Source organism: Trichosurus vulpecula, chromosome 4, assembly GCF_011100635.1.
Source record: "Trichosurus vulpecula isolate mTriVul1 chromosome 4, mTriVul1.pri, whole genome shotgun sequence".
NCBI lineage: Eukaryota > Metazoa > Chordata > Mammalia > Diprotodontia > Phalangeridae > Trichosurus > Trichosurus vulpecula.
Window position 1 is genome coordinate 220,636,535 of NC_050576.1, and position 21,049 is coordinate 220,657,583.

General features: G+C 42.5%; 1 protein-coding gene and 1 pseudogene across 1 annotated transcript in view; both read left to right on the forward strand.

Moving 5' to 3' along the window:
* Positions 1 to 368: 368 nt before the first annotated feature.
* On the forward strand, positions 369 to 1,416 carry LOC118847021 (annotated as a pseudogene).
* Positions 1,417 to 15,366: 13,950 nt separating this feature from the next.
* CYTH1 (cytohesin 1) overlaps positions 15,367 to 21,049 on the forward strand; it is a 172,021-nt gene continuing 166,338 nt past the window's right edge. The window contains exon 1 of the mRNA XM_036756207.1: positions 15,367 to 15,483. Within this exon, the coding sequence (XP_036612102.1) occupies positions 15,465 to 15,483 (19 nt within the window). The 5' untranslated portion in view covers positions 15,367 to 15,464. The remainder of the gene's footprint in view (positions 15,484 to 21,049) is intronic.

Below are 21,049 nucleotides of genomic sequence, written 5' to 3' on the forward strand. Positions count from 1 at the left end.
CAGAAACTATAGTAAGTGTCTTCTAGGATTCACAAAAAGTTGTCAGGCATGAGGAAAGGAGCTATTCCTCTAGCCAAACAAGCTCCAAGTGACCAGTGATTTGACAAGTTTAGCTGCAAGGCTCTGTAGCTGGTGGCAGAAAGAATGGAGCAGTTCCCTGAGCAATCCATACATTGGGGATCTTAAAGCCTTGAGGAATAACACTGGGCAGCAAACAGGACCAATGAAAAACCAAACATCCTAGTGCTACAGGGGTCAGGCTAGGACAGCCTAGGCCCAGGGGACCTGACATCCCTAACATTCTAGCCTGAGATGTCAAAGGAGAGCCTTAAAGATCTAGTACTCTGAACTTCAAAGATCCAGGGGGCCTGCCTGTCAGCACTGTACAGGAGGTACAAAGGCTAGAGGCCTTTGAGCATCCCAATGTGGTTCAGTTAATGGATATCTGTGCCACTGACCAAGAGACCAAGGTGATCCTGGTGATTGAACACATGGACCAAGACCTGAGGACGTATCTGCACAAGGCTCCTCCACCAAGGCTACCCTTGGAGACCATTAAGTACCTAATGAGACAGTTCTTAAGAGGCCTAGACTTTCTTTGTGCCAACTGCATTGTCCACTGTGACCTGAAGGCAGAAAACATACTTGTGATTAGTAGTGGAATGGCTGACCACTGGCAGACTTTGGCTTAACCCAGATCTACAGATGCCAGATGGCACTCATACCTGTGGTGTGAAGTGGGGGGAAGGAGGATTTACACTGAAAAAAATAGGGGTGATTTATACCGAAAAAGTACACAAAGCTGGTCTGGTTTTTAAAAAAAAAAAACTCAGGAGGGGCAGGTCAGGACAAGAACCTATGGGATCCACCACCTCACCCAAAACGTTATTAAAGGGCAGAGCATGGCTCAGGCACAAAGCTGCAATTCAGGAACTAAAGTTGGAGATACGAGTAAATCAAAGACAACATTCACTTTCTGGTACCAGTCTCCTGAGGTTCTCCTGCAATCAGCATATGCAACACCTGTGGACATGTGGAGTGTTGGCAGCATCTTCGCAGACATGTTCTTCTCTTCTATGGAAACACTGAAACTGACCAGTTAAGCAAAATCTTTGACCTGATTGGGCTCCCAGCAGAAGATGATTGGCCTCCTGATGTTTCTCTGCCCTGTGGAGACTTTACTCCTGTAGTCCCCAGCCTTTACAATCTATTGTGCCTGAGCTGGGGGCATCTTGAGCACAACTGCTACTGGAAATGCTGACCATTAGCCCCTACAAATGAATCTCTGCAAGACAGCTGGGGAAAGGAACTCAGAATGACCACTGGAGGGGCTGTATCCAGGACCAATACAGAAGAAGAAGAGCTGTCATTTCCCCTCCCCATGAGACACTGGGATCACTTCTACTGCCACTGTGATGTATGGCATCACAAGGCAGGAGGGAGAACATGATCCTCCATACACATGGCCTTCCCAAATCCTGAACCATTTCACAGAGAATCTTTTACGGCCTTAATGACATTCCCCTGCCACCAAGGCCCTTTGTGAGACAGCTCTCTGTCCTACCCTAACCCCCTAGATTTGGAGAGGGGATGGGAAGGGGGATTTATACTGAAAAAAAAAATACACAAAGCCAGTCTGGTCAGGACAAGAACCTATGGCATCCACCACCTCACCCAAAATGTCATTAAGGAGCAGAGCATGGCTCAGGCACAAAGCTCCAGTTCAGGAACTAAAGTTGGAGATATGAGTAAATCAAAGAGAATATTCACTAATATCAAACATTACTGCAAACCTAGAAATGTTCAAAAGAGAGAGTGAGAGAGAGAGAGAGAATAACTGTAATAATGGCAAGCAGAGACTCAAAGGAAAACAATGGATTTTCCACAAGGGCTACATGAATACTTAGAAGAAATGACTTAAGAGATCTTTAAAAAATGAAACAAAAGCTCTGGAGGAAAGAATTGGAAGGAACAAGATTTTTGATTAGAAGACCAGAGAAGATTAGGAACCCTGAAATACACACAAAAATACAGAGAAACTTAGGTAAATTTATTTGAACAATTGTAGAGACCTGTATGACATCTCATAATTTGCATATATGAGAAGAGTGTACACGTATGGGGAGAGTGAGGGAGACGATGGCCTCACTCTTATGTGAAATGGACCAAGGATGGTTGAATGTGCATATATTTGGATGTAAAGGTACATCAAACTTATAGAGAAGCAAGTGGTGATGAGTTATGGGGAGAGGTTGAGGAGGACAGTAAGGAGCTGGAAATAACAGCAAACAAAACAAAATTGATCTTGAATGGAGGATTAAATGGGAGAAAAAGAAAAGAACTAGAATCTAAGGGGTTGCCTTAGATTATATCTTAAAGACAGTTGGGAAATCAGCTGAACAAACTGCAGCACATGAATGTAATAGAATATTATTGCATCATAAGAAATTTTTTAAGAGCCAATTTCAGAGAATGCTGGGTAGAATGAACTGATAAAGAGTGAAGTGAGCAGAACCAGGAGACCAATTTATATGAGGACATCAATACCATAAAGAAAAACAACTTTGATTAAGAACTTTGATGGAATGATCAACCTGTGTCTCCAGAGGCTCAATGATGAAAGATGTTATCCCTTTCTGTCAGAGAGGTGATGGACACGAGTTGCAGAAACACACTTCTCCACATGGCAACAGTGAGGATTAATTGTCCTTGACTTTTTTAATTACAAAGGTATTTTTTTCCTCTTATTTTTTAGTTGGAATGAAGGCAGCAATAAGAGAGAAAGACAGAGACAGAGAGAGAGGCATTATGGATTTTTAAAAATGCACAGAAAAGAATGAAGTTCAGAAGGAATAAATTAATAAAGCATTAAGCACTTTGTTGTTCAGTTATGTCCAACTCTGTGACCCCATGGACCATATTGTCTGTGGGGTTTTCTTGGCAAAGATACTGGAGTGGTTTGCCATTTCCTTATCCAGTGGATTAAGGCAAACAGAGGTTAAGTGACTTGTCCAGGGTCACACAGCTAGTAAGTGTCTGAAGCCAAATTTGAATTCAGATCCTCCTGACTCCAGGCCCAGTGCTCTTATCCACTGAGTCATGTAGTTGCCGCCTTGTTAGGAAAGAAGAGCAAGATAGTCTTTATTCTCAAGGAACTCATATTCTAATGACAACCCATATGCAAAGTTTCATCAGTAAGTCAGATGGAAAGATCCCATGGTCCTCATGTCACAGCTGCAAAACAGATGTTAATGTTCTTTCTAAATATCATTTCCACTGATAAAATTATATCAATTTCTGATGTTGATAGTGCCAAGGACTTTGGTGGCCAGAACTTTCTTTTCTGGGTCTTCAGTAGCTGTTGTTGTAGCACTTACAGGAGCACTTGGCCAAGCTGCATCTTCGCAAGTCTAACTTCCCAGGAAGATGGCTGAGGATACTGGGCTAGAATGCAGTTACTTCCACGTCTTGGGATCGGGGTCTTGGGCTGTCTCCATCAGGGTCTGAGGGGAGGTGATGGTCAAGATGGTGGCATATACTGACTCCTGTCTCTCCCTGGTGTTCCCATGCTTCAGCTAAGCTAGTTTGCCTTGTGTGTGGCAGTTGGTTGATAATTAGGGGTGTCTGGACCCTTTTCCATGAGAGTTGCTGCCCAAGATGGTGGCCGTGAGCACTAGGCTGGAAGCAAAACTGGTGCTGGGTGAAGGTGGACTGGTGGGGGTTGAGGGGGAGATACTGTCACTCTCAGGATTCCTCTGTTTATTTGACTTTTATTGGTAGTTGGTCAGCAATTGTTGCTGATAGTGATAAGGAAGGTGGGACCTCTTTCCACATCAATTAGTACCCTCAATAATGACATAGGAGCTGGTCTGGAAGCAGGTGTATTGATTTGCAGGGCACTGCTATTCCCAAGTCTCTTGAGCTCAGGGTCCTGGGCTGTCTCTATTAGGGTTGGAGGGGAGATGGTGGTCAAGGTGGTGGTGGTTTGACTTGTGTGGTTCATGTTGCTTCCAGTCTTTCCCTCAGGATGCCTTACTTAGGAAGCATAGATAGTAGGACAGTTTTGAAAGTAATGTGTAGAATTTATTATATACTTTTAAAAAGAGTAGTATGAAACGGAAAGACATGATTTCATATGGAATCTTTTTGTACGTGGAAATGTTCTTTTTTGGTGTTCCAGAGGTTTTCCCCTTTGGGGTTAGAGCTAGTCAAACAGTGTTGATGATGCCTCCCTCCACCACTAGAGGCATCTCTAGTGAGGCATGTTAGCATCATTGAACATATAACATGACCTCTGCTGAACTAAATAACCAAGTTAAAATCATTTCTGGAAAGGCAGAGATGAGGAAATTGCCAATCTGGACATGGGGATGATGATGTTCTTTATCTGGAACCTGACCCATGTGGCCCTCAATCTTTCCCCAACTGGCAAACTGGTCATCTTGCCTCATCTTGAGGCAAGAGGTTTGCTCCTGCTAATCAACAGCTTCATCATCATGCCCCTGCATGGTAGATTATAACTAGGGCTATACGTATTATAAGAGAGGAAGCAAGTCCAAGGGCACAGACAGGATTTCAAGTGGGGGAGAGGAGCACCAAGGGAAGTGCCTAGGCTGTAGTGCAGATAAGATTACAAGTCACTGGGATTTAGTGCAAGCTAATGCACCCCCTTTCTCCAAGCCTAGACACATAGCTAAAGTGTAAAGGTTTTTTTTTTGTTTCATTTACAACTGAAGGCTTCACGCCAGTGATATATCTGAAAGTCTCCCAGATATTTAAAACTGACCAGTGTAGGGGACCCAGTACTTTATGAGATCTTATGGTTCTCCCACACCATGAGGTCCTGTATCAGCTACCAGTCACCGCTGTAGGAGTCATCTCTATGGGGGAAAGAGAGACAGAGAAAGAATCGGTTGAACTGGAACCAGAACTACCAACATGTATCCTTACTCTGTATTAAACACCTGAATCTTCTAATCCTTACGTTAAGTAAACCTATTCTTTTATAACTCCTTTGCTTGTACTAGGTCACTCATTTGTCTCATCCAGATATCTGAGTTTAGGATAGCTTCCTGAGCTACCCAGTACACCCTGACTACCGAGTTTAGGTGTCTAATCTCCCAAAAGCAATGTCCTTAACAAATCAGTGCCATGTTAGAAAGCAGAAGTGCCCTCTAGTCCAGCAGTTTATAGGATCCAGTCTCTAGGAGGATTCATATGATAAAGACAGACTGCTTCTACATATAGTTCCAGCTAATCCTCTTTAGTCCTTCCTTATTTCTTCTCTGGTACAGTTTCATCCAGGTCTTCAAGTCTCTGTCCTGCCACAGGGCTCCACACACTCTAGGGAAACAGGTTAGGGACCCCTCAATCTACAGACCTCCAATTTGCTGTAATGATTTGGACAACTCCTTCACAGAAAGGGCTTGCAGCACCAAAAGGCGATATTGTTGGAGGTCTTTCCTCTCCAGCAGGATAGGAGAAGTAAAACTGTTGTTGTATGTACCTGGAAGAAAGGGAATGTCCTGGAAAAACAGGCAAAGAAGGAAGCCTACCAAATTCTTTTTATGATACAAATATGGTGCTAATACCTAAACCAGGAAGAACAACCAAAACAGAGAAAGAAAATTATGGATCAATTTCTCTAATGAATATTGATACAAAATTTTAAAATAAATATTAGCAGAGATTACAGCAACTTATTACAAGGATAATACACTATGACCAGGTGGGATTTATACCCAGGAGTGCAGGGCCGGTTCCTAGTGAAACTATCAGCATAACTGACCATATCAATAACAAAATTAAGAGAAATCATATGATTATCTCAACGGATGCAGAAAAATCTTTTGACAAAATACAGTACCAAGAGCATAGGAATAAATGGAGTTTTCCATAAAATGATAAGTAGCATTTATCTAAAACCATCAGCAAGCATTGTATGTAACAGGGATAAAGTAGAAGTATTCCCAGTAAGATCAAGGGTGAAACAAGGATATCCATTATCACCACTATTCAATATTGCACCAGAAATTTTAGCTTTAGCAGTAAGAGAAGAAAAAGAAATTGAAGGAATTAGAATAGGCAGTGAAGAAACAAAGCTATTACTCTTTGCAGATGATATGATGGTATACTTAGAGAAACCTGGAGAATAACTAAAAAACTACTTGAAACAATGAACAACATTAGCGAAATTGCAGGATACAAAATAAACCCACATACATCCGTGGCAATTCTATATATTACTAACAAAGTCCAGCAGCAAGAGATAGAAAGAGAAATTCCACTTAAAGTAATGGTAAACAAATAAGAGATAGAGAAATTCCATATAAAGTAAGTGTAAACAAAATATTTGGGAGTCTACCTGCCAAGACAAACTCAGGAACTATATGAACACAACACAATTACAAAACACTTTTCACACAAGTAAAGTCAGATCTAAATAAGTGGAAAAATATCTGTTGCTTGTGGGTAGACCAAGCTAACACAATAAAAATGACAATGCTACCTAAATTAACTTATTCAGTGCCATATCAATCATAGTGGCAAAAAAATTATAGAGCTAGAAAAAAATAACAAAATTCATCTGGAAGAACAAAAGGTCCAGAATATCAAGAGAATAAATGAAAAGAAAAGCAAAGGAAGGTGACCTAGTCATACCAGATCTAAAATTGTATTATAAAGCAGCAACCATCAAACCTATTTAGTACTGGCTAAGAAATAGAGTGGTAAATCAGTGGAATAGGTTAGGTACATAAGACACAACAGTCAATGACTATAGTAATCTACTGTTTGATAAACCAAAAGACTCCAGCTTCTGGGATAAGAACTCACTATTTGATAAAAACTGCTGGGAAAACTAGAAAATAGTATGGCAAAACTAGGCATAAACCAACATCTTTCACCGTCTACCAAGATAAGGTCAAAATTGATACATGATTTAGATGTAAAGTATCCTAATGAAGAGAGCAAGGAATATTTAACCTGTAAGATCTGTGGAGAACAGAAGAATTTATGACCAAACGAGATAGGAAACATTGCGAAATGTAAAGTGGATAATTTTGATTAAATTAAAAATTTTTTGCACAAAGCCAATGCAGCCAAGATTAGAATGGAAGCAGAAAGCTGGGAAACAATTTTTATATCCAGTGTCTGATAAGGGCCTCATTTCTAAAATACATAGAGAACTGAGTCAAATTTAAAAGAATGCAAGTCATTCCCCAATTCATAAATGGTCAAAGGATATCAACAGGCAGTTTTCAGATAGAGAAATTAAAGATATCTATAGTCTCATAAAAATGCTCTTGATCACTATTAATTAGAGAAATGCAAATTAAAACAACTCTGAAGTAACACCTCACACTTATCAGATTGGCTTATATGACAAAAAAGGAAAATGGCAAATGTTGAAGAACATATGGGAAATTGGAACACCAGTGCATTGTTGGTGGAATTGTGAACTGATTCCAACTATTCTGGAGAGCAATTTGGAACTATGTCCAAAGGGTTATAAAACTGTGCATACCCTTTGATCTAGCAATACCACTACTAGGTCTATATCCCAAAGAGATCATAAAAAAGGGAAAAGGACCCACATGTACAAAAATATTCATAGCAGCTCTTTTTGTGGTGGCAAAGAATTGGAAATTGAGGGTATGCCCATCAATTGGGGAATGGCTGAACAGGTTGTGCTATATGAATGTAATAGAATACTATTGTTCTATAAGAAATGATGAGCTGGTGGATTTCAGAAAAGCCTGGAAAGACTTGCATGATTTGATGCCAAGTGAAATGATCAGGAACAAGAGAACATTGTACACAGTAATAGCAACACTGTGTGATGACTAACTTTGATAGATTTAGCTCTTCTCAGCAATACAATAATCTAAGACAATTCCAAAAGACTCATGATGGAAAATGCTATCCATATCCAGAGAAAGAACTATGAAGTCTTGAATGCAGATTAAAGTATACTATTTTATTTCTTTCTTTCTCCTGGTTTTTCCCTTTTGTCCTGATTCTTCCTTCACAATATGACTAATGTGAAAATATATCTAATAGGATTGTACATGCATAACCTTAAATCAGATTGTATTCCATCTTGGGGAGCGGGGAGGGGGGGAAGGAAAAGATTTGGAACTAAAAATATTATAAAAGTGAATGTTGAAAACTATCTTTGCATGTAATTGGAAAAAAAATTTAAGTGGGAAAAAGATAATTGTGTATGTTTAATATGATTATACATGTATAACATATTAGATTGTTTGCTGTCTTAGGGAGGGGGGAGGAAGAAAAATTTGGAATTGAAAATCTTACAAAAATGAATGTTGAAAAATATCTTTACACATAATTGGAAAAAATACTATTAAGTACAAATGGAAAAAAGTAAAATAAAATTCAATATTAAAAAAAGAAAGGGAATTCCCTGACTTCATGGTAATCCTGAGTTCCTGGGTGAAGGTAAGGGAGAATCCTTATTGAGCTCCTGTAAAAGAAGGAGGCAGCCCCTCAGCAGAGGCCTCTATAGGGGTAGAAATTTGCTATTATTTCTCTAATGCGACTCCCAGGGATGAAGATCTTTTAGTTGGGGGGCTAGGAAGTACTTAAGATAGTGGCAGTAAAGAGTATTGATTGGTGATTGCACAGGCTGCATGTAATACTGACTTTGTCCCATGATGAAGAATTGGTAACTATGGGAGAGGGTCATTATCTGTGTTGCAGCCCTGATGTTCCTAATGCTGCTCCTGCTTGTTTTCCACTGCCTTTCATCAAAAAACTCGCTGTGAACTGCAAAGATTTGGCACTACCCACCATGGATCAAATCATCTGATAGGTCCAGGGGAATAGGGCTTGAATCATTTCTGTTTTATCTTTTGTAATTGCCTCTATCTCTTATTTGGTTAAGAATGTATCTCTTGTGAGAAGTATATGATGTGTTTTCATACCCAAATTTTTGTGTGTTTTCTTCTTACTTCCTCCCCTTCCTTCTTATTTGTATGGACTTCTACTTGTGTATCCCAATTATGTGAGATACTTTTCCCTAGCTTTTCTTTCCTTTTCTCCCCTAGTGTATTCTTACCTTCCCTTTCCATTCTTCTTTTAAAACCATCAAGATACTCCCTTGCTGTCTAATTACACTTCCTCTATGATCTCTGATGATGATAGAAAGGGACACCTGTAGCTCACGAAGACTTCCCTGGCCATGGTTTCTCTTCCTACTTCTCTGCTGGCTTCTGCCCCATTTACTAGACCTTGTTGACTTCTAGAACTAGAGTTCTATTGACTTCTGTCTGTTTTTCCTTGCCATCTTTTCGTACTGTTCTAAACTGAATGGAGGAGATGACTTCTGTTCTTTTCAATTCCCAGGGCTCTATTTGGACATTTGGCAGTGAGGGAATTGTATGGGAGAACTGGGCTTCTCTATGATTTTTCATATTGCCATTTTAATGGGAAGACCTAGGACACGTGGCTTGAATTGTCCAACAGGCAACTGGTCGTGTGTGAGTCTGTTCAACATAGATTGTACCTCAGTAGAGGGCTTAGATGCAAGGATTTGAGAGTGATCTTGATAGACAATGTCAGAGGCAGGATTTGAACTGAGGCTTCTTTTGACTTCTAATACAGGCCATATTTATTTTTGAAAGACAAAATTGTGCCTACTTTATTGGAGTTGTATGAAGTGGTGTAAATAGGGATGTTCCTAAGGGGGAAACAGTAGATACAATCTTATTTAGACTTTCAAAAAGTGTTGGGCACGGTTTCAGACCAAAAGCTATTGAAAAACAAAAACTGTTAGCACTCACAGGGCACCTACCACTTTTGTTCAAGACCTCATCACCTCTTACCTATGTTTACTATAATAGCTTTTTAATTGGTCTCCCTGGCATAAGTCTCTTTCCTCTTTTCTAAAGCATAGGTCTAACCATGTCAATGATATATGTCAGTCATTTATCTATCTATTTACCTATCTATCATTAAAACCAATGGCTCCCTATTATGTCTAGGATCATATTCAAACCGTTCTCTTTGTTGAAAGTCTTCTGAAACCTAGCTCATATTCACCTTTCCAGCCACAATAAAGGATTACTCTCCTCAATGATCTCTTTGGTCCAGTCAAACTGGCCCTACTAGCTATTCTTCATACATAGTATTCCATCTCCTATCTATGTCCTTTTGCACAGACTGTCCCCCATACCTGGAATGCACTCCTTCCTCATCTCTACCTTTTAGAATTCTTAATTCCTTTCATAGTCTAACTAACTCTAACATCATCTCCTAAATGAGGACATTTCTGATTCTCTCCAGCTGTTTCTGCCTCCTCCCTCAAATTACCTTGTATACATTTTACATTTCTATATTTATTTTGTACGTAAAATTTATGTGTGATTGTTATCTTTTTGCTGATAGATGTAAGCTCCAGGAGGTCAGGGATTATAGTAGGTGCTTAAAAATGTTTATTGCTTGATTGAAGAGAACTGTTTATCACGGATGGGGAGCTACCTTAGAGGCAGGAAACATAGAATAGGAAAAGAGGAATAGATCCTGGTTGGAGAAGAGTTTTTCTGGGGTATATGGGGTGTTCAGGGAGGACTAGCACCTCTGGCGTAAGGGCTTGCTGAGCTCTTTCCAGGGCTTCTCATTCACCTGTCCACCTTTGGTGTGTATCTGTCACCCAACTCTCACGTGGCTCCAAGAAGCTGTAGCATGTGTAGTGGCCACACCTGGGTGAACTGTCTCAGCAGATGGGCCAAACCAGGTTGAGGGTAACTGATAGGCCTCAAACCTGTTGGTGAATTGGGGGGGGCGGTATCTACCTCAAGCCTGTGAAGGCTTCCCCCCACCCACTTCAAGGAATGGGTAGATGAGAACAATTTGTTCCAATAGCCATGAAGATGGCTGAAGCAGGTGCTGTGGAGCACTTAGAACTTGGTCAGACATCCAAGATGCCAAGGTCATCCAATGAATCCCAGGCTGTTGTCAGCCATTTTGATTTTTTTTGTCTTGCCACTGGACTTCAATGACTCTGGAAGAGTCATTAAATGCAATTTATGGCAAGTCAAGACATCACCTGTGTTGTTTTGGAAAATGAGGGGTGAACAACGACAGCTATCTCTTCCTTTTGAGCTAGTGCAATGCCTAGCAAGTTGAACAGAAAGTGCTGGTGCTTAAAAAAAAATGTTGAATTGCTAAAGTACAGTTACTGCCACAGGGCAGGAAGGGTACTGGGCCTGGAGTAAAGATATGAATTCAAACGCTCAGACATTAGCTGTGTGACCCAGGGCAAGTCACTTAACCTCTGTCTGCTTCAGTTTCCTCATTTGTAAAATGGAGATAAACAGCATCTCTCTTGAAGAAATGCTGAGAAGATCAGATGAGATGATATTAGCCCGGTGCCTGGTACACAGTAGTTTCTATATAAATTTTTTTAATGCTTTCCCACTCCACCTCCATCCATTTAATTGGGGTATCCAGGTCAGGTTTGTCTTGTTCTTCTCCAGGCTCCACTTAGGCTTCCTCTACCATCTCCCTGCCCTCCATTAGAATGTAATCTCTTTGCAGACCAGAACTATTTTTCTACTTGTAGTATTTATATTCATAGCTCTTACTACAGGGCAATCATAAAAAGCATTTAGTAAATGGCTTGTTGACTGACTGAGAATACAGAAGAGGTGGGAAATGAATTTTAAAAAGGTTTGGTTAAGTCTTCCACTGGAAAAGTATAGAAGTATCAAAGGAGCTGGGCTGTGCATGGTCTGCATTGCTCCTATAGTACTTCCAAGTGCCTCACAGACCAGATTAAAATGTAATTAGAAAATATTTAACAAAATGAATAAAAATACAATAGAACATAGATAATATTAATGCATAGTTTTCTAAGTCATCATTGGTATAGTCAGTGGACCAAGGGGTCAATCTAGAAGAGTCACCAAGTCCCAGAGTTCCAGTCCCAGCCCCTACACTTACTATGGTGTATGATGGCCAAAGGGGCAGCTAGGTGGCACAGTGGATAAAGTTCAGGGGCCTGGAGTCCGGAAGACTTGAGTTCAGATTTGGCTTTAGACACTTAATAGCTGTGTGAGCCTGGGCAAGTTACTAACCTTTTTTGCCTCAGTTGCCTCATATGTAAAATGAGCTGGAGAAGAAAATGGCAAACCATTCCAGTATCTTTGCCAAGAACTGAACAGCAAAGATGGTCATACCCTTGATTTTGCCATCACCCACAAATGTACCACCTCCATGTTCAAGAATTCTGAAATCCCTTCATTTGTTATTGTTTAGTTGTTTCAGTTATGTCTGACTCTTTGTGAACCATTTGGGGTTTTACTGGCACAGACACTGGAGTGGTTAGCCATTTCCTTCTCCAGCTCATTTTACGAATGAGGAAACTGAGGCAAATGGGGCTAATAACTTGCTCGGGATCACAGAGCTAGTGTCTGAGGCCAGACTGAACTCATGAAATCCCCTTATCTGGCCAAAATCTATTGCCTTTCCACCTCTCCCTCTGCCTTTCCTTATAAAACCCTACTTTTTGTCCATATGTGAATTCCAATCCCTCAACCCCTCTGTTCTCTCCCAGGCCATCTCCCCTTCACTAGCCACTCTTTCTTTTTCCCTCCATTTGATCTCTTGATGAACCGATTAAACTCTGTGTTCTTGAGTCCCTACTCCCTTTATCATTTTGCCAACTATGTCCTGCCAAGCCTTGCCCTTAGATTGTTCCCACCATCCTCCTCCTTCACTCCTACACTGTTGCTGAATGAAGATAGAGAAAATCACAAAACCATTCTGATTGAGTCTCAACTTCAACTGGGCCCTACCTGTTGTTAGGCAACCCTGCTATACCTCTTTCATCAATTCTCTATCCCATTCTTCACAGATGGTCTTCAAAATGTTTTCATCCCTCCTCAAGCCTCCTATGGTTCCCCTCCCTCACACCCTCATATTTGAGACCCCTGCCTCATATTTTATAGAAAAAATTGAAGCCATCCACAGTGAGCTCCCTCTTTTCCCCTCTTCCTCATCACTTATCACTCATATGCCTTCTGCCACTTTTCCCTCCTTTATTCCTATATCACACGATGAGACAGCTTTACTCCTTACCAAGACCTCCTCTACCTGCTAAAGCGTTTCCATTCCATCCTGTCTTCAACAGATTACCACCTCTGTCATCCCAACCCTATCACTTATTTTCAATTTCTCCCTGTCTACTGGTTCCTATTCTACTGCCTACAAACGTGCCCATGTCCCTCTCATTCTTAAACAATCACCACTTGATCCTTCCATTTCCAATAAGTATCATCCTATGTCTCCTCTGCCCTTTGTAGCTAAACCCCTTGACAAGACTGTCTAAAATTGGTGCCTCTACTTTCTCTCTACTTAATCTCTTTACAATCCAGCTTCTAAATTTGTCATTCCCCCAAAACTACTCTCTCCACAGCTACCAATGACCTCTTAACTGCCAAATCTGATAGCCTTTTCTCAACTCTCATCTTTCTTGATCTCTCACCAGTCTTGGACACTGTCGATCACTTCTTCCTTCTTGATACTCGTTTCTCTCTAGGTTTTCAAGACACTACTTTCTCCTGGTTCTTCTCCTACCTGTCTGACCACTCCTTCTCAGTCTCTTACCATAGGCGTGCCCAAGGTTATGTTCTGAGCTTTCTCTTCTCCCTCTATACTACTTGGCTCGGTGATATCATCAACTCCCATGAATTTAGTTAACCATCTCTATGCTGAGGATTCTCATATCTGCTTAACCTGCCTTAACCTCTTTGCTGACCTCCAACCTCATATCTTTGATTTCCTTTCAGATTTCTTGAACTGGACGTCCAGTAGACATCTTAAACATGCGTCTAAAACTGCGCTTGTTATCTCTACCTCTAAACCCTCTCCTCCCTTCCTATCTTCCCTATTACTGTAGAAACCAATATGATCCTCATAGTCCCTCGGGCCCCAGAGCTAGAAGTCACTCTTGACTGCTCATTATCTCTCACCCCCCATATCCAAGCTGCTGCCAAGGCCTGCCCCATTCTATCTTTGCAACATCTCTCAACCCCTCTAGTGCGGGCCCCCATCCCCTCAGGCCTCGATCGTTGCAATAGCCGGCTGGTGGGTCTGCCTGCCTTCTCTCTCCTCACTCCGATCCGTCCTCCATTAAGCCAACGTAAGGTTGACAGGTTTGACCCATGCCAACCCCGCCCCTTGTTTCCAGGATCAAATACAGATTCCTCTGTTTGAGGTTCAAGGCTTCTCATGACTCAGTCCCTTCCTCCCTTTCCAGATTTCTCACACCTTACTTCCCACCACGGACTCTGGTTCAGTGACACGTCTGACCTCTCTCCGGGGGGAGGAGCGGGATACTCCATCTCTGGGCTCCAGGCACTGTCCATGGCTGGTCCCCATGCCTGGAACGCTCTCTCTCCTCATCTCCACCCACTGCCTTCCCTGGCTTCCTTTACGTCCCATCTTCTACAGGAAGCCTCTCCCAATGGCTCTTCATTCTACGCCTTCCCTCGGTTAGTTATTTCTTCATCTCGTGAATAGCTTGTTTGTGAATGGGTCGTCATAAACAGCGCAGCACGTACGCGGATGGCGTTGGAGTCCGGAAGAGGCGAGTTCAAATCCCGCCCTGTGATACCTACCTGAGCTTCACTCTCTCTCGGTTGCCTCCTTAGTACTTAGTTACTAAGTCACAGATGGGCTGCGATTTGCAACAGTAACTAAAATCGTCCCTCCGCCTCCTGTTCGGGCATTCGTGTCAAAGTGAGGGCGGCGCATGGCTCCAGCCCTCCGAGGTCAGGTCCAACAATGCCATTCATTCCCCGGCTCAAAGCCACGTCGCGTGTCAGAATCCGCTCTTCGGGGAGCCGGGATAAACCTGACCTTTAAGCCTGACGTCAGGAAGCATCACCACGCCTGGCCGCATCGCTTCCAGCTCACAGCAGCCCCGGACACGGTCGGGTGCAGGCGGGCGACCCCCTTCGCAGTTCTGGCTCCCTTGCAAACACTACTCCCCGCAGGAAATTTTTTTCCCCCCAAAATTGTTCTTTTAACAGCGCGGCAGGGAGAGAGGGAGGGGGCAGCACCAGAGCACCGGGGAGGCGGGGCCTCTCGGGAGACTCGCGCGCGCTCCTCCCTCCCGCCTGAGAGGGCGGTCCGTGAGCGCGCCCTCGCTCACTCTCGCGCGGGCCTTCTCGCGCTCTCGCGCTCGTCCGCCGGACGTCCTAGGGAGGAGGGGACGGGAAGGCCGAGGGCGCGCGTGCGCGCGTGCGCGCGTGCCAGCCGACTCCGGGAGCGAGCAAGCGAGCGAGCAGCCAGGCAGGCTGGCGGGCGGGCGCCTCGGAGGAGGGGCGGGGTCCAGAAGCCGGAGCCGGGGCCGCTGCTGCCGGCGGGACAGGAGCTGTCGCCGGGGCCGAGCCGGCTCGTCATTGGATCCGGGTCCCCGATTCGGCCGAAGCGTCAACATGGAGGAAGAAGACTTCGGTGAGTGCCACCTGTGCCCCCCCCACTCCAGCCCCGGCTGCCCCAGTCAGCCTCGGGGTTGGGTTTATTGATCTGGGGGGGGGGGAGGAGCGGCGCGGGGGAGGGGAGGGGAGTCCCACCTCGAGGTGCGGCGGCCGCCGGTCTCAGGGCGCCTTCCTCCGCCGGTCCCCTTGCCCGGGCTTCCCTTGGACTCTGGGGGCTCCTTCCCTCCTGCCTGCCCCGGCGGTCTCTTCCTCCGGTCAGGCGGGATCTGGACTCCCCGCCTCGAGTTCTCCCCGGGGCCGGCGCCCTTTCTCGGGGCCGGGAGTGTGACAGCGCCCGAGCCCCGGCCCGGGACCGGCGGAGCGGAGAAGCCGCAGGGCAGGGAGCTGACCCCGAGAGTTGCCCGGGAGAGGGCGAGCGCAGGCCGGGCAGAGGGCTTCCTTCCCGGGCTCCAAGGCGGGGGGAGCAGACCCTCGTCGCCCCATGAATGAAAGCCTTCCAAATAACTCGGGCTCTGTTTCCTTTTGGGACTGGGGAGTTAGAGGAGGGCAGCTGTCATTTTTAATGGGAAACTGGATCATCAGCAGTGTGGTTTGCTTTTTTTCTAGCTAAATATGCAAATATCGGTGTTGCTTCTCTGAATTCTCACTCTTTCCTTGTCAGTTTCCGGTGTATGGAAGTTGTGTGTGCGTGTGTATGTGTGCGTGTGTGTGTGTGTTGGGGGGGGGTAGCCCCAAATCTAGCCATTCGTATCTGGCACAACAGTTTCCTTGGCAGTTGTAGTTCAGTTTTGATGGGGTCAGGATTTACTATTGGGAGAACGTTGTGTGAGCTGTTATAGATTTCAGCGATTCTTTCTTGCGTTAGAAAATTAATGACTTTTTTTTAGGTGAGTCTGTGGGAATACATTTAAAAGGAAAGAAACTTTCCTGTTCATATTCTTATCAGTGTTAGGGAAAGTTTGATAATTGCAGTCCATAGATAACCTTGTATTTAACTTTCCTAACCTCATTTTCCACCTGACCTTTTTGCTACAGCTCTGGCCAGTAGCTAAATGAGTAGAGAAAGAGAAGCGAAGAGAGTAGTTAATCCTAAAACTGGAAAGCATGATTCACTTTTGGGGTTTCCAGAATAGTTTGAAATTTGAAGGGTTGCAAAGGATTTCTTGAAATGCTGTGGTCACACTTTTAGCTGTAAAATTAGAGGAAGTATGACAGTTGGAAGACTACAGGGTAAATTTGTGTGAGAAGTCTGTGTGTGAGAAGTGAGAGGCAACCCAGTGTAGTGGACAGAGACCTGGTTTCAGAATCAAGAAGACCCAGGTTCAGGTACTATCATTGACACTGGCTTTGTGGGTCTGGGTAAGTCACTTAACCTCTCTATGCTCTTGGGAGCTCTGACAGACGAAGTTGCAGAGAAGGTGCTGGATCAGAAGGAATTGTCCTTACTGAAGAGTTCCCTATGCCCGTGAAATCATAGGTCAGTTCTCTATTCTTTTAAAAGAAGTACATAGCACTTTTAAAGAATTTGGTTATCAATCTCGCCTTTCTAAGATGCATTTGATATCCATAATACGGTTGATATCCAGGCTGCAAACCAAAAAAAAAATCAATAAATGAAGGGAGGAACATTTACTAAGTGGCTACCATGTGCAAAGTACTGCAAAGCTCTGGGCATACATAGAAAAGCAAGGTAGTCCCTGCTTTTAATAAGTTCTCACTTTAAAATTAGGAGATGACACAGAACAATTTTCAAGTCAAATGAAAACATCCAGTGGTCCTTAGGGTCTAGTAGCAAAGCAAATAGTAATCCATCTCCTTTAATGCCATTTTTACTGATAAAACCATAGCTTTTTCTGATGTTGAATCATTTGACAGTGCCAAGGAGTTTGGTGGCAAGAACTTTCTTTTTTTAGGTCTTCAGTAGCTTTGCTACAGGGGCAGTTAATTACCACGTTGAGTCTATATTAGTGCTGCTTTCCTGGAAAATGGTAGCAGTGGCCAGGCTTGAAGCAGGGCAGTACTATTCCAAGGATACTTTGGTTTGCTTGGATACCCATGGCAGTTGGTCTTTGGTGGTGGTAAAGGTGATGGGTCCCTTCTCTACAGGGGTTGCTATCCTGGGGGATTTTGACAAAGGCTTCTCACTAAAGCCTGTGTACTTTCTGTTCAGGAAATCCCCATAACCATTATTTAGAGACAGTTTGCATACATCATACTAACAAGCTAGGTTATCTAGTTTCTAAGCCCTCAGCAGATTAGGATCTTGTGAGAAGGCCTGGTACAGGAAGGCACATTGACATCAGGAGGAAGTGACAACTGTAACATCAAATGAAGAGGCAGAAAATGCTGTAAAAAAGCAGACAGGCTCAAAAAGTAGTGCAAGGGCATTTTACCTAGGGATAAAAATGTCTTAATAGGTCCGTGTCAGGGTGCAATGACAACCTTGGGATAATACAGTAGTTCTAGGTTGAGAAGAGACTTTAGATGCCATCTTGTCCATTTTACAGAAGAGGAAATTGAAGCCCAAAGAAGTTAAATGGCTTGCCTGAGACCACAAGGATAGATAAATGTATTGAAGTCTTTCTATGTGCCAGGCATCTATTGCTAAGCATTGTAAATACACATAAAAGGAAGCTAGAGAGTCCCTACAAGGAGCATAAATTCTGAAAGAGGAAGACAACACTTAAAGGAGTACTGGAAAGGGGAGTATTGGGGAAAGGATACTTGAGAAGGGGCATGGTGAAGCAACTGTAGGAATTGGCAATAGCATAGAGGCCTGGGTGTGTCATTTCCAGTACGAAGATCATTGGAGGAAGAAGAGAGGCAGAGTTTGACCCTTTTTTTGATACAGTAAATTGAAATATGAAGAGAATGCTGTAGATATAGTTTACAAAGCATTTGATTGTCAGCACAACATTTGATAAAGTCTTATGCTTTTCTTTTGGAGAAGATGGTGAGATGTGGACTGGTGATCATAAAACTAGATAGCTTCACAACTGGTTAAATGACCAGACTCAATGAATAGTCATAAATGGTTCAGTGTTTCATGGTGACTGGAGGTCTCTAGGGGAGCGCCCTAGGAATTTGTGGTAGATCTTGGTCCTGCCTGACACGTATTGGTTTTATGAGCTTGGGCAGACACTTAATCTCAGTGTTCTAGGCAGCTATTTAAGATTATAAGGTAGAGAGAAGGGGCCAATGTTCATTGGTAAAGAGTTTCTTTATCCGAGTCTTCCCTATAGTAATGAAATATCGCAGGTCCAATGCTTATCCATCTCCCTATATGTAGCCAGATTTCAGGGGAGAGGATTTTATGTAGCCTTCAGCGTAATGAAATACATTTTAATGGGATTTTGTTATGTTTCCACTTGGTAATAAACAATTGCTTAAGAAATGAACATGTGAATTTCAGTGTAGGTATGTAAGAATTTATCTTAGCACCTGTTTACAGCCTTTTAGAGTGAAAACAATGCATTATTTCCATTTACAAGCCAAAAAAAGAACTTCAGTTAACCAACAAACATTTACCAAGTGCCTATTTTGTGCTAGGCATTAAGGATACTAAGACAGAAAAGGAAACAGCTCTTGCTCTCAAGGAGCTAATTTTTTTATGTGGTGATATAAGGAAAGTAATTTTTTTTGGAGTTGAAATACACCAGGAAAGGTGCTACTTGAGCTGAACCTTGAAGGGTATTAGGGATTCTAAGAGGCCAATGTGAGGAGGGAGTGCATTCCAGGAAACCTGTGCAAAGGCATGGATGGAAATGAGACATGGACTGCCTGGTCTTTGGAGCTCTTCCCAGCTCCTCCAGATTGTTTCTGTTGTTTGTTGCCAGAGGTGAGAAGGTTCAGAGAAGGAACCACCACTGGCTTCATTCACTTTCAGCACCTCTTTTCCCCTCCCTTGTCACCTCACCTCAAATCCTGTTGCACTGCTGTTACTTCTTTCTCTAACTTCTTTCCTTCCTTTTGTTTTCCTTCTTTCCTGTGCTGACTCTTTTTGGCTTCTTGGGGATTGGTTCTAGAACCTGTTCATTGGTATTCTGTTACCAAGATGTCTGGCCTTTAACAAGCAAGCTAAGCATGCTTAAGGAGGGAATACAGCTAGAAGTTCGTTTCTCTCACTTAGAAAGGAGTTCCCTAACAAAAGTTGTTGAAGAGAAGGTATAGAAGTGTTGATTGAGATAGTTGCTCCAGTATCTCCCATCAGAAAAGTTATCTGAGGATGATAGAGAGGAGGTTTGAGGAGAAGACCTCAAATTTGCCTCAGTCTCCAGAACTTTCAAAACATTTTCTCATATATGACAATAAAGTTTATATACTTTAAACTTCATATGTTATGAGGAAATTCATATTGAGAAAAAAAAACTCTCCAGACTTCCCCTGTGAACAAACTAAAATGCCTAGAATAGGGGGATCAGGGTGAACTGGGAAATAGTCTCCAGGTTAAGGAAAGAAAGCATTAACAGAACACTTTTAAAAAAGTGCCTAAAGGTCTTTTGGAATTTTCATATCGCTCCATCTACTTCTTTATTCGTCTGTAACTAATTTCCTTTTTCAAGTACCAAAATTCAAGACAAATAAGAACATTTGTTATTTGATTTAAAGCTTGTGTGCTAGTGTTGCAGCATTATTGTTTTCTGCTGCTTTTCATTGTGAATATATAGTGAGAGGCAGCACGAGTAGCGGAAAGATCGCTGGGTTTAGTGGCAGAGAACTTGAGCCCAAATTCTGCTTCTGTTACTAAGTTTTTTCTGGACCTTAATTTCCTTATCCGAAAAAATGATGTCTTGCCTTTAGCTACCTGTTTTTGTCTTTATTTTCTCCAACAGGATTTTTTTTTATCTATGAACTAAATTAGAATCTGCTTGTACTGGGTATGTATGTAGTGGAACTTAGGGCAAGTCACAAACTACCTGGGACTCAGTTTCCTCATCTGTAAAATGAGGGGGTTAGACTACCTGATTTCTTAGGTCCCTTCTCATTTTTGATCTATGATCTCATGATTATGATAGATTCTAAAGAATAGATTTTGTGAGCTAAGCTAGGAACCTAACCACTTTTTAAAATTGTTTCAGACTCACTTCATACCAACTTTTCAACGCAGTTTTTGTAAGCTGGATACTAATTATAAAATCTTTACAAGATCACATAACTTGAAGTATGTAGGAAAGAGAATAATTCTTAAAATTCCATCGTCCCATTACATAGAATTTCAAAGGAAAACCTAAAATCTCTCTTAGCTTACAGTCTTTCTGTAGGGTCTTTGTACAAAACTAATGATTATGCATGACTGAATTTTAAACCCCTTTATTCAACAGAGGTTTCCCTGTCATGGTTGGGGGCAGAGTCTAACTAAATAATAGTGATTGAGTCAGTGTGTACTTACATGCTTTAATGCCTTAGGTTTACACTGAGTTACTTTAGCAACCGAATGGATAGGAATATAGACATGTATGAATTGCATTAATTGGTGAAAACGTATCTTTTGTGATATTGTTTAGAAAATTTGAGTATATCTACTTGTTTTAAGTTGGGATGAGTTGGTGGATGCTTCCTCTTTTAGGGTAATTAATGAAAGT